General features: G+C 47.9%; 1 protein-coding gene across 3 annotated transcripts in view; it reads right to left on the minus strand.

The window, feature by feature from the left end:
- Positions 1-1,125: 1,125 nt before the first annotated feature.
- Positions 1,126-13,894, minus strand: part of RFX1 (regulatory factor X1) — a 43,954-nt gene continuing 31,185 nt past the window's right edge. For all 3 annotated transcript variants that reach the window (XM_082205391.1, XM_082205389.1, XM_082205390.1), the window contains 8 exons: positions 12,907-13,016; positions 11,734-11,885; positions 11,315-11,412; positions 10,845-10,994; positions 9,525-9,733; positions 9,035-9,188; positions 8,218-8,263; positions 1,126-6,415 (listed from right to left, as the gene is read on the minus strand). In XM_082205391.1, coding sequence (XP_082061517.1) covers positions 6,249-6,415; positions 8,218-8,263; positions 9,035-9,188; positions 9,525-9,733; positions 10,845-10,994; positions 11,315-11,412; positions 11,734-11,885; positions 12,907-13,016 — 1,086 coding nt within the window. In that variant the 3' untranslated portion in view covers positions 1,126-6,248. The remainder of the gene's footprint in view (positions 6,416-8,217; positions 8,264-9,034; positions 9,189-9,524; positions 9,734-10,844; positions 10,995-11,314; positions 11,413-11,733; positions 11,886-12,906; positions 13,017-13,894) is intronic.

Genomic DNA, 13,894 nt, shown 5'->3' on the forward strand with positions numbered 1-13,894 from the left:
GAGATGGGAGAAGGGAAGAGTGGCAAGATTCATGGTGGATTGGGGGTGGGGAGGCATTACTTCCCCACCACTGAGCAGTATTCACTTGAAATCAAAGCTGAGATTTTTTCCTACACTGCAAAGCAGATATTAGCACATTACCAGCAAAACCACTAAAAGGTTGCAGTTTCAAGGCTTTGTGTCCTGGATTTCATAGAAATTCCTCCTATACAAGTGTGAATACCTCACAGTCCTAGAACTGTCAAATAGCAGCATGTTGTAAATGCCTTGGAATGAAATTGCTGCTATTTAAGAAGTCTTATTTCAGAAAAAATTGCTTGAAATTCTTTCCTGCTGGCTGGTAGACCACTCTGGCATTGCTGTCCTTCATATAGAGCTGGTACAGGACTTTTTCAGCAGCAGCAGCTGCATGATAGTGAACAACTGAGAAATAGCAAAAGTAAGCTGAACAGGTGTCTGGTACAGTACTCTTAAAAGAGAAGACCCTATCTGCTTCTGTGTTTGACCAGCTGGAGGCAGAATACCACTTGCTGGAATCTACAGGAGGGGAGAGTGCTCTGGTGCTCAAATCCTCTTGAGGGCTCCCTACAGGTAACTGGTCAGCCACTGGGAGAACAGGATACTGGACTAGATGGGCCACTGGCCTGATCCAGTAGGCTCATCTTATGTCGTCTTCCCTGTAAAGTGGCTGGTTCTAGGGCTAAGCTAGATGAAACAGGCAATTAATATGCAATATTTAAAATATAGACACTAGGAGGGAGTGTTGAGTAGAATCTGGACCATGGAGGAGCTAATCAAACCCCCCTCCTTGCTATGGGTCTGATAAAGATCTCTCCACTTCCCACTCTCAAACGCTGAGGGGGAAGCTATTTAGATGGGAACTTGCTTCCTGGAGCTAACAGCTTTGAGAGTGCAGATGATGAAATTAAAATAGCCAGGTTTGCAGTGGCTGTAAACTATAAAAATTAATGTTTACTGCTTATATGCAATGGGTGTCCTACCTATTAGCCAAGTCGAGGTTTGTGCAGAGGATGTTAAGTCAAGGTTGTCCTCCTCTTAGTTTAGTATAGCTGGACTAAAAGTGAAGGTAAAATTTTATTTTGGTAAGAGTAAGCAAGCAGCATCCTAGGCAAAGAACACGGCTGAATTTATTTCTTAAGAAAGAACTACAAAAGGTAGAAAACAGCTTTTTCACTCCAGACTACACACACGTACATCATCTGACCACAGGCACTGCCCATCTCATGGACCCAGGACACCTACAAAGCTCTTCAAACTCCACTTGAAGTCTATAGTGCAGCTAAAGCTGCTGCTGCACAAAAGATTGACACAAAATATATATTTTATACAATATGTAGATTTGCAATAAACATCTATATCACAGGTTTAAAACACTGGAAAATTGAACAAATAAGGCCATGATGGTTGAAAAACCCAAAAATATCAAGTAATTTATCTTCACCAATCTCACAATATTTAGGTGGTTTTTAGAACAAGAATTAGTAATTACATATAAAAGCACAGATATTTTTTTCTGTTTAAAACTAGAATATCTAATATTCAGTTACAAACCAGAAGAGTGATTACTTTCTTTAGAGTAGGAAGTAACCAAACCTGTTTGCTTAGTTACTAGCACAGAGGGAACAGAGGACTGGTTTCTTTTAAAAACTGAATGCAATGTTCTCATCTAGCAAGTATTTCTGCAGTCTGGAGCATCCAGACTGAGTTGAACCTGCTGATTGATAACTCTCCTTAGCTGCTCTGCAGCTAATCATCTTGGTGGACAGAGAGAATCTTGGTTCAGAGGGAATGGGTGTTGGCTTTGTGTAAGGCAGCAACTGAATAAAAAGGTAAGCTCATTCATGTTGTTGAGTCCTGCGTGATTGGTAGATCCAGCATTCTGCACAGTTCAAAGAGGGGAATAGCTAGCTTACAGAAGCAAGGTTTTTGCAAACAACATGATCCATTTTCCATATCAAAGTTAGGACTTTTCTAAAGCTAAAAGCCAATCTGCATACATTTCAGAGAGCAGGAACTAGGGGAATGCTGGAACAGATGAGTCTCATTACTTGGAACCTTGATTTACAGCCTGTCCCTTTCAGATCACTGGTTTATATGCCTGATGGGAGTACGAACCTTTAATCTCTGATGGGTGTATCTTGCTTTGTCAGGTGTGTGGGTATGTTCACATGCCTGACAGTGAAGTTAATCAGCATGCATAACCAGAAACATTTGAACACACTGCTTTGCTGTGAATTGTTAGTAAAAGCAGCAGAAGAGGCAGGTATGATAAATAAGGTGCTTCTCTGACAGGGCAAATGCTTATTTCTGCAAAGTGGGAAATGGCTAGGAAGCCTGCAGTAAGGAAAGAAATATGCCTCTATCACCTGCATCCTACTTGCTGTAGTTCAAAATAATGAAGAGGTGCTTTGTGCAAATATCTCCCTTCAAGGTAGCATTCTGCTACAGGAGCAAAGCAAAAGTTTTGGCACCTGTGTTTTTCCTCTAGTCAGTCACTTCAAGGAGAAATTTGCTGGCCCCCAAGCTGGGCAACTCTCTTAAGTAGCCCTTCTCTAGACTAGACTGACTGATTGCACTTTAATTGGGACTACAGAGGGGGTAAGTTCCTATTTAGCACACTATGCACTTGCTCTGCTGCAACAACTGCAGAGGGGATATCTCGCTAGAAGGACCAGAAAGCCTGCTTATAATCCCAGTACTTGTAAAACCCATGTACCGCTAAGCAAGCTGGCACATTTACATGATGGGGATGATACGGAGGTGCTGTGCTCGAGGTAATTACAGCAGCTTAATATAGTTGGGTGCAGCTAAGAGCAGCCACCAGCCTATTTGGCTGAGGTTGGGGATACAATGGTAGTGGCTAGAACAATGGGATTCTCTGGTTCCTGCTGTGAGGCAGGCAGCTTCAGTAAATCAATTTCTTTTACATGGAGAATTTGGACAAACCAGAAAAGAAAAGAACCGGAAAGCACTGGTGGAGGAAGTGGAGGGCGGGGGAAGCGCACCGCCCCTGGCAGCGCAATCTCGGTGGGGTGCCATCGTGACTCTGCCCGCACCCCGCTCCTGGGATGTGCACCAGCCCCGCCCCCGCCTGCTCTCCACCCCCACCTCCCTGGTGCCGGGGCATAAAGCTTTCAGTGGCCTGAAAGCCTCAAATCTCAGTCTTACTGGACTACCAACTATTATTATTAATTCATTAAATTCCTATGCCACCCTTTATGAGCACCTTTATATGACAACGAGGGTTAAAACATTTACATGAAGTATCTATTGGTAAGGAGAAAGGTTTCAAGGAGCTGAGGGACTACAAGGATGGTCCTGAGAGTTTCCTCCTCAACCACTTGCTTTGGTGCACATCCCTTTTTCCTTTTTCTACCCTAGTTAGAGGTGTTTTATAGGAAACAGAGTGCAGTATCAACCACTATGATTTGGATTCCTGGAGTGGGTGATGCTAGTGCCTGAACAAGTCTATGCTGAAAGCTAGCAATGAGCAAATGGTTTTCATACAAGCAAAATGTTTGTTGAATCCCACCTTCCAGACCTGGGTAGGTCAACACACAAAGATAACGAACAGCGGCTACACCTTTCCTGGACACAGTCTTCATGCCTTGTTACAAGCAGCTGTAATGGGTAAGGACAAACCCACTGTTGTAAGCTCTGAGCCTAGGAACTCTTCCAACTACGGCTTTTAAGGGCAGGAAGATGCTAGCATTTACAGTGCTAATTGGAGATAGTTCTGCAGTGATCTCTACTCTCCCAAGTACTTCAGTTTGCTTTCCCTTTGACCTTTCCTATCACAGAACCAGTGTAATCAAGTAGGTTGCATCCACATGATTACCATCCAAATTTTGTAGCCTAATTATGCTGCAATGGTGGCTGATGGTGAGCTGTTAGCGTGGATATAGGCTTAGATAAAAGCATACTCTGTACCACAGTTCCATTGGTTGTAGTAGCTCCTACACTGAATCCCACCTGACTGCAGTGTATCAAGCAGGCTTTGGCCTCCAAGCGCTCACAAGAGGACTGACTAACCCTATCCTATGCATTGTGACAGCCGTAATAAAACCATAAGTGGAATCAATGTATCCAGACCCCGTTACTTGGTTAATGGAAGGTCTGCCTCACCCCCACACCACCCTCCACACCTGCAAAAGCTAAGTATTTGTCTGCCACTGTTGATCGCACTGAAAAGCTAGCCTTGCATAATGGTCAGATGCTTAACACAGACAGGTGAGTTAGCCGTGTCTGGCAGAAGGCGGTACTGTTTATGCCACCATTTTGCATGCTGAGAAGCCCAGCACTGAAGAGTTTTATAATTAGTGCAGCTAATTATCTGGCGTGGCTGAAATGCGACACCATTTTGTCACAGCTGTACCAGGAGTCCAGTGCAAAGGACACTGACTCAAAGATCCTACTAGTATTGCATCCCATTCCTACTCAAGACACTAAAGCAGGGATGGGAGAACCTTTGGCTCTCCAGATGCTGCTGAACTTCCATCAGCCCCAGATAGCATAGCCAGAGGTCAGAGATGGTGGGGGTTCAGAGTCCAACATCTCAAAGGCCACATTCCCCATCCCTGATTTAAAGGGATCACTTAGCCTGACTTTGGGTTAACAAGGGCTTCCTGACTTGTCACAACGGATAATCAAATCTGCCCAGAGAGACAAATTTCTGGCCAGTCACCAGCAGCAGCACCAATCAGCTTAAAACTGCATACAATAAAGCTAATCAGGAACAGTATAGCATCTGTGAACACAGCTGCTTCATGCCTTCTCTGCACCCAAATGTAGCAGCAGGAGTACAGAAGTGGTAGAATCCTATGAGTTTTGCAGCGAGAATTCAATTGCATGTTATGAAAGAATTATCTGTAAATTCAGACATGCTTTTTGAGAATGAAAAGGGGGGGTAGGGCAGAAATCAAGCTAAGCAATGGGTTGGATGGAAGGAGTTGCTCAGAGCAATAAGCCCTGGACAACTTCTAAGCAGCTGGAAAAATGAGAATTAGTTCTATTAAAAACCAGAAATTGTCAGGCATAGAGCCAGGGCCACCCACTGTAGACCGTAATACTGCAGCGTTGCAGCTCCTATTCTAATGAGACCCTGTCTGCTGCAAGGAGTCTGCTGGCAGTTAAGGTCTGACTGGGCTACAAAGAGAGTACAGCATGTGGTGCATGCCCACACATGCATGTGGTCATTAGGAACATGTCCATGGCAAATGGGAGCTTGGATACCATTGTGGCAGTACAGGTACATGCTGCCCTCTTCAAAGTATCATCTCACATATCCATTAGCTTGAGGCAGTCCAACGTCCAGTAGCACACACCACACTTGAGAAAACCCATTGTTGCATTTAGCCACTGTCATAGAGCACAGGAAAGAGTAACCTAGGATCCATGTTGAAGCTATGGGATGAATACAGCACAGCACCTCACTCCAAAACAGGCACAATTCTTGTTGCTGGGAGTTCTAAACCCAAGCACTGACCACTCCTCAAGTTCCTTGATGCTCAAACCATGAGCCCAACAGCCTCCAGAAGTACAAAACTAAGGCAGATGCCCAGGAACAACAAAAACTCCCAGGCTGACACAGGAAAAGTTCCCCATCATCTAGTGACATTCAGCCTGATCCGAGGAAGCAGCTGGAGTGCCACTTCCCAGGCAGCCATCTCTGTGACTCATCTGGCTACCCATATAAAGAAACTTAGGCTTGCTAGATACTGTGCGTGGCCTAGTCCTTGCCAAAAGGCAGTAATGGCTAGACCCCAGGTGAACCTACCCCAGTTTAATAACTGAATAGCACTCACTGCTCTGGGAGCGGAGATCGTGGGGGCTGGGACTTGTGCCTGGGCAAGCACCCCCTCCAACTGACAGTGGAAAGCAGCCATGGATGAGGGGCATGGGGCAGAAGGGCTAAGCCAACTTCCAGGGAACCCAGGTTATCAGAGCAGCAGCTGGAATGAGGCAGAAACCAGCCCAAGTCGCCCAAACCAGCCCCTTCGGTGCTGCTAGGGGCTGGGAAGGCTGTTGGGGTGACTGCTCCTAACTGGGGGCTTGCTTGGGCTACACTGGGCTACAGGTGAGACGGAGAGGTGTGAAATGAAAGCGCGTTGCATACCACTTGGAGATAGGGAACAGCTCATCTTTATCGCAGGGCAGCGCAACGCAGCGCAAGGTGCATCCTGGCCTCCTGCCGGCCACTTGGCAGTCAGTCCCTCCTGCGCTGCTTTTTAACTGGAGGGCAGCGCTTGTACAAAGATGCCCCGGGAGTCTGTCCGTGCCAGCTTCGAAGGTGGCTCCATAGACTCTGCTGTTAAGCTGCTGGACTCGTTGGAGCTGAGAGATAATTCTTGGGGCATTTCTTCATCGCTCTCGTCTTCCTCTTCCTCTTCCTCATCTGATTTAGAAAGAGAGATGGTTACAGCAATCCTGAGACTTGCAGCCTGGTTGAAAGAACCTGAGGAGTGATACAATGCAAGAACCAGCCTATTTTGTCCCCTCAATCCTCGGAGATGTCTTTTCCAAACCACAGCCTGGGTACCCCCTCAAGTCCAGCTGACAAAGAACAGCAGGGAACTAGACAGTCATCAGCTATCAACTTGGAAGCCTAAGTAAAATCCAGCTATTAGCCATGACATCTAAATAGAGCCTCCACGCTCAGAGGTGAAATATTAATATAAATATCACCTACAAACAGTTAAGGCCCATCACCTACTTGCCTTTTATAAGAGTTTCTGAGAGGCACCTGGAAGGCTCCATTTACGATATAATGCTGGATTAGACCTTCAGTCTTATCCAGCAAATGTAAAAGGTCTTAAATACTTATATTAAAGTGTTTGTTGCTACCACTGACTCCTTCCTTTGCCCAAGTCTTCTTCCTCAGGCCAGAGAACTTGGGGACAGGGGAGAGTATTGTACTGCCTGTGGGAAGACTGCAAACGGGACTTTAGCACAGCAACACACTCTCTACCAGTGATTCCCAGGAACTGGTATTTTGCTAGCAACTGGCATTAAATGAACAGGTGATGATGTAAATACACCCTCCACAGCTCCAGGGACAGCTTGTAACACAACCAGTCCCTTCCCGACTGAGCATCCCCTTCCTTCCTTCCTTTCTCCCTCTCTCTCTTACACGTTTTGTTTGTTTGAGGATCACCTTCCCTCAGGGCTAATTTGTCGAGCACATGCTGCTGAGGCCAGCACCAAAAGTGGATGAAGCTGCATCTTCTGCCACCCACTTTTCTCCTTTTGCCTCTTCTTCCTCACCTAGAAGAATGTTCTTGCCAGGTCTGAACCGAGGACTTACAGAGAGCGTTTTTTAAAAAAATAGGTCAAGAGCTGCATGTCCCTGCTTTATATCTAGGAATTCTTCACTTATAACCACAAACAGGGAATTGCTATCATTCCCATCTTACAGGTGGGGAAAAATTTGAAGTAAAGAGAATGAAATGGGACCAAGGTCATTTTGAATTCATAGCTTCACTGAGCTTGAAGCCAGCTAATGAGCCCTTGATTTCATTCTGTGTTCTAGTCTTGCATCCAGGAGAGCAGAAAGACCTGTCCAGTACTGTAAGATTCTCCAGAAAAAGAGGGCAGCCACAAGCAAACCAAAGGACAATGCAGTGAACAAACTTGTCTCTTTCTCTCTCTATGTAATTTGTTTTAAACTCTTTTTAATCTTGTATTTTAAATAGGTGTGACCCCCCCCCCCGAAGGGTGGTTAATAGCACGTCAAAGTGCAAGTAGATAAATAGGTACCGCTCTGGCAGAAAGGTAAGTGCTGTTTCCATGCGCTGCTCTGGTTTGCCAGAAGCGGCTTAGTCATGCTGGCCACATGACCCGGAAGCTGTCAGCGGACAAACACCGGCTCCCTCGGCCAGTAAACTGAGATGAGCGCCACAACCCCAGAGTTGTCCACGACTAGACTTAACGGTCAGGGGTCCCTTTACCTTTATGGTCTAGGCAGCCGACATGCTTCAGAGCTGAAAAATCTGGGCTCCAATGCTGGCTTAGCTCTTGAATTTAGTGAATAGCCTCAGGTAACCTCCCTCCTTCAGTTTCTCTTTCATACTAGACAAATGGGAAGAGCACTACCGCCTCACACATTGTAAGTGGGAGGGAGAGTAATGGCCCCAAATCCTCTAACATCTACCACTGACAAAGCCTAAGCATTTGGCCTCCCGAGGGGCTGGGCGATACCTTTATCCGGATCCAAGGGGTTCAAGGAGCTCGTCAGGTTTGCAAACTTAAAAAGAAACAAAGAAAACATACATCAGGATCTTCCCACATTATAGGCTACCCTGCCTGTAGCCTAATGCTACCTCACGCAGCCCTTCTATGCTGGTGGACCCTGCTCTTTTTCTCAGGCAGAGATCTGGGATAGGGGGAGAAACAGTCGAGAGACCCACCCCCCTCTCCAGAACATGGCAATGAACTCTCCGTGGCCTAAAAATTGGAGGTGGTGGTGGGGCAGTACTTCTTGTTTGCATTTCGCTGATTTCTTGACCTCCACACAAGCATCTACCAGCTAATGGAACATGGATGGCAAGTCTTGGGTTAGGCATGCCTCCACACTCACTGGTAAGCACTGGGCAAGCGAAAGTGTATCATGCTAGTGTGTGGAACTTTTAAGACCACAGTCTTAAACTAAACCCGTTGGGCTCTGCATACAAACAGAGGCACAGATTCAGCATTTCTGTAGCTCAGCACTAGAGCACATACAAAAGGTCCAAGATTTAATCCCTGACCTGCCCAGTTAGCAGAATCTTAAAATTGGGTTGGAAGAGGAGACTAGAGATTCATAAAAATTACTACCAGAGAGGCATTATCGACCAAGATGGATCAATGATTTGACAAATAAATATAAGGCAGCTTCATATGTCCAAAAGCTCCCTGGTGTTAACAGGAGGGAGAGATTCTTGATTCTGACATCCCAGCCAAGGGCATGTCAATCAGAATGGTTCTAGCTCTTTAAGCAAGATTTTCCAACCTCAAGTCCAAAGCCCATAACACCTACCTCTCCCATGACAGCAATGGGAGTCTCTCCCTTGGCCTGGGCCACACGGTGCTCTATCAGGTAGTACATGTACTCGTCATAGAGGAGACGGATGAGATGGAAGGAGCCAAAACTGGCTGCGCTCCGCAGGGTCAGATCCCGAATCACCATAGAGCTGGAGAAAGAAGGAACCCAATGCTGCAATTACCATGCAGGCAGCAGGGAAGGACTTTGCAGTGACCTGTGTGAGGCCAAACCCCCCCCCCCCGTCTTCCATTCTGTGTGCGCACTACACCATAATTGCAACGCCCTGCAGCACCCCCCTCTGCTCAGCACCCAGTGCAGGAGAACCGGTTGCACGGCCCTAAATCTGCATCTACAGGCAGCATCACAAGGCACATAAACCACCCTGTTTCACAGGCATGGCTAAACAGCAGGGGGAAAGTCTATGGCTGAGCTGGGTGTGAGCCCAGAACCAAGCCCAACACTCTGCTTCTCACCTTCTACTTACCTGTAGAAGGACCACTTGAGGAGGAAGAGTTTGGCGGCTTTGGGGAAGCTGGGGCTGCCATGGTAGGGCTTCAGGACCTGGCTGACCACGCCATCCAGCCACACGGCCCACTGTTCCAGAGAGTTCTGCTGCTGCAGAGTCATCTTAAAGTCCTGCTCAAGGCGCTCCACCACACGATTCTCGCACCGACATACCCATGAGGCCTGCTCCTGCGGAGCAGCAAGAGGAGGAAGAAAGGTGTCTCCAGTGGGGTTTCTCTTCTCCCATTGGGTAAGCCAATGACCCACTCTGAAGCTACTTAAATGAACTGTAGAATCAAAGTGGCCAGGGAAATCGGGTACCGTGGAGTCTCAAACGCCAACAAAATGCAGTCAATGGCTATGAAGGCAAATCCCTCGTAATGGATGGGGTGAAAAGGAGATCCAGACGGCCCAGAGTCCAGACTGCCCAAAGAATCTGCCATTGGAGGAGGAGGGGGAGCAGTTTGCAGCAAGGGAGCTGGCTTGCTTGTGCCCACCTAAAATCATCACAGTTTTACCCAGATAATTTCACTGTCCCGCTAAGTCATCACTGGGCACCCAACTAAAAAGATACGTTCATTGCTAGAATTAATCAGCATACTTTTTCACAAGTAATAATTATCTTCTGGAACTCATAGTCACAGGATGTGGTGGTCACTAGGGCCAAGTTGCAGTAATGGCTAGTTCAGGGAATTGTTGGACTCCAATTCCCATCAGTGCCAGCTAGCACGACCAATGGTCAGGGATGCTGGGCATTGTAGTTTAGCAGCATCTGAAGCACAAGTACCCCTATTCCTACTCCAGTTATATGAATACAAATGTGCTGCTAAGTGGGGGGCAGGGGAGAGAATCTGAAGCAAAGAAGTGGGGTAAGGATGAAGCAGCACAAAGAAAAAGGGGCATCAGCACTGCATTCATGCGTATGTGCAACATCTAGAAGGCTTTTAAACATATTCAATAAGAACAGGTCCATCAACAGCCATTAGCCATCAAACAAAAATCAACTATCTTCCAAGGACCAAATTCTGGGAACAATCCATAGGAAGGGTCCTTCTTTTTGTGTCCTACCTGTGAGCTCCCAGTGCACATGTGCCACTATGAGAAAGTCCTATGTTGAAGCAGATGGGCCTAGCAAATAAGCTGTAAGGCCTGTGTCTGACACAACTCTTATTTTGACCACTCCAAATGCCAAATAAGCCCTTGGGGTTAAATGAGACCAGTCAATAGGAAGATCATTTTCAGCTCCTGGATTCAAGATGGGAGAGGAAGGAAACAGTGGCAGAAGTGTGGAGGTTGTTACCTGGACATTAGTAAAATCCACCCTGTTGAGATCACTCAGCATCTGATTGATTTGGGCAGTGTTCTGTAAAACAGCCCGGGCAGCCTGGGCAAGGTGGTTCAGGGAGGTGTAACGCCGCAGCGTCTGGGCAAAGGCACTTGCTGCTGCAACCTGAGAGACAAAACACAGTAACACATATTTCCCACCAGCCCCAAACTGAGGAGCTAGGAGTTTGTTCTGCTGCCACCCCCAATAGGAAGTGGGGTGGGGGAGGAGTGGCTCCAACTGCTGAAAAGAGCCAACTGTGGCATCAAGTTCTGGTCACTGGTGCAGAGGCAGAAAACCTCACCAAATGTGACTTGGTAGTTGTATACTGATCTGCCGCAGCGCAAACTGAAGGCTCCAGAGAGCACCGCCTTAAGACCTCCTAGTCTCAGAAAAATGGGAAGCCAAGACCAACGGCACCCCACAACTTCCCACATCCGGCTCACCTTAACGCGGACCATCTCTTCTGGAATATTCATCATGGCATTTGTCAGCCAGCTCTCCAAACTTTTTGCAAAATTTCGGATTGCTTGCGTCAAGGCACCTGGGGAAGGATGTAACATTAGCATGGCCGGTTTCAAGATGGTTGACAGTCCTTTGTTCATGGGAGTAGTAGAGAATAAGTCCAAGGGCAACATGGCACTGAGGGGGTGGCTTAAATGCCTCCACCTCAGGCCAAAGAGGCTTCCTACCCAAACCTGCACGAGGCTGATCACCCAGCCCACTAAGGAACAAGGCAGGAGCAGCTGGCAGAGCCCCACCAGCAGCTGAAGCATCCTGATTTCAGCATTGGTATTGGCTGTGGCCCTAGGCTTGGGACAGCCTGTTGCAGGCCTCGGATATGAGCTGGGCAGGATGAGCTTACTCGGAATGGGCCGGAGCACTTCTGGAATCAGGACCTCAACCAGCCCCTGGTACAGCAAGTTGTCACAGTCCTTCGTCCATTTGAGGACAGGCTCGTACTTGGACAGTGTCACCAAGCAGCTCTTTGGGAGACGCTTCTCTGCTTCGTCTTGTCTAAATATGAAACACAGACACCTGGTTAAACAGCACCATCACAAGGCACAACTCAGATTATCAAGACCCATCAGCTATGCCAGCAGCCCTTCCCTAGGAACAGCAAATAGATTTTGGATACTAGATGTTTAAGGGCCTGCGGGGCAAAGGTGGAGATAAGATGCTAGGCAGTTATGTTGGTAAAACAACTTCCTATTTTGGTTCCCCTGCAAAGGTTCATATTTCCTCTGTTATAAGAAGTTCATTAACAAGTTGTTATTCTTCCCCCTATCCGATTCATTTTCCGCCTGTCCCATTTACAACCCCTACATTTAGCCTTTATATCCTAATGTGGCCATGCCAGCCAAGTCCTCTGTCAGCCTGAATCAACAGGCCTGCAGGGCAGTGAACTGCTCCATTCATTTTGATACAGAAGCAGATTCTGTATTAAAGGAGCCTACAGACTATACTCAAGAGATGCTGGGGAAAATAATCTGAGTACTGGTGGCAGAGGAAGATGCAGGGAACTTGAGGAGAAGCTGATACAGGAATGGAATGTCAATTCAGCAAAGTCTGCGAATGCCTAGATTAAATCAAAACTGGTGGGAGTTTTTTTTACTGTTGTTCTACTCCCATAGGCATATATGCCTAACTCTCCACTGAGTGCTGGGCTGACTATAAGCTGCAAGCCCTTGCTGCCTAGTGGCGTCTGTGCCTCAGGCTGGCTACCCGTGGTAAGTGTGATATCCTTCTTAAAGGGATGAGAAAAGACATTACAGCACTGAAGTGTTATATAGCAGGGGAAACATGGAAGTGATTTTGTTGCTCAAACAGTTGAGAAATGCACCCAGACCTGGATCATGGAGACAGTAGCCTGTCCTTAGTCCTCAGTAGTCTGATGCACTTAGCAAAAAGCCAATCCCATGTACTTTTCAACAGAAGTCACTGTCACCAGAAATGACAGCCTCTGCGTCATAAATTTGCAAAGCACCCCACAGCATGTAGTTCATTTTTATATAAATGCCAAAAAACAAAGACTCACATATCGATGGGGGTGGCTTCACTGGGCTGGTTCAAATTGTACCTCCAAAAAGTCTTCCAGAGTGTCTCCACCAGTGTGAATTGCAAGTTTACCATCACATCAACAATGGCCTGAGGAAGAGAAGTAGTTGTATGATTTAATTCTAGACCTGCCAGGCAGGAACAGAGATAGCAGGATCCTCCCTACTAAATTACCGTATTTTTCGCTCTATAAGACGCACCAGACCACAAGACGCACCTAGTTTTTGGAGGAGGAAAACAAGAAAAAAAATATTCTGAATCTCAGAAGCCGGAACAACAAGAGGGATCGCTGCACAGCGAAAGCAGCAATCCCTCTTGCTGTTCTGGCTTCTGGGATAGCTGCGCAGCCTGCATTCGCTCCATAAGACGCACACACATTTCCCTTTACTTTTTAGGAGGAAAAAAGTGAGTCTTATAGAGCAGTGTTTCCCAACCGGTGTTCCGCGGCACACTAGTGTGCCGCGGGACGTTGCCTGGTGTGCCGTGGGAGGGAGGCAGGCGAGTCGGGCGGCGAGAGGCGGGGCGGCGGCGGCGAGGATCCGCGTCGAGCCGGGGGCGGCTCCGCGGTGGTGGTGCCGAGGCTTCTCTCTCCATTCTCCCCTCACACACACACACAGGAAATAACACAGGATCAGCTGACAGGACCCGGCCAATGGGGCGGCGGCGGGGCAGCGCGCGCAAAAGGGAGGAGCGCGAGACAGCGGATGAGGAGGAGGCCGGCACGTCCGGGCAGCAGCAGCAACAACAGCAGCAGCAACTCCCGGCGACGGCTCCTCAAGCCCCGGGCAACCCTACTCCCTCACCGGCCTCGGCCGCCCTCCTGCTCCACCCGCTGCCGCCTCCCCCGCCGCCACCGGCCACCTCGGCCCCGCCGCCGCCCCCTCCTCCGCCCGCTATCGCTGCCACCACCACAACAGCCGCCGCCGCCTCAGCTGGGCCCATGCCTGCCGGGAGCGGCGGCGGCAGCA

The sequence above is a fragment of the Podarcis vaucheri genome (genome assembly GCF_965113315.1).
Source record: "Podarcis vaucheri genome assembly, chromosome: 17".
Lineage (NCBI taxonomy): Eukaryota > Metazoa > Chordata > Lepidosauria > Squamata > Lacertidae > Podarcis > Podarcis vaucheri.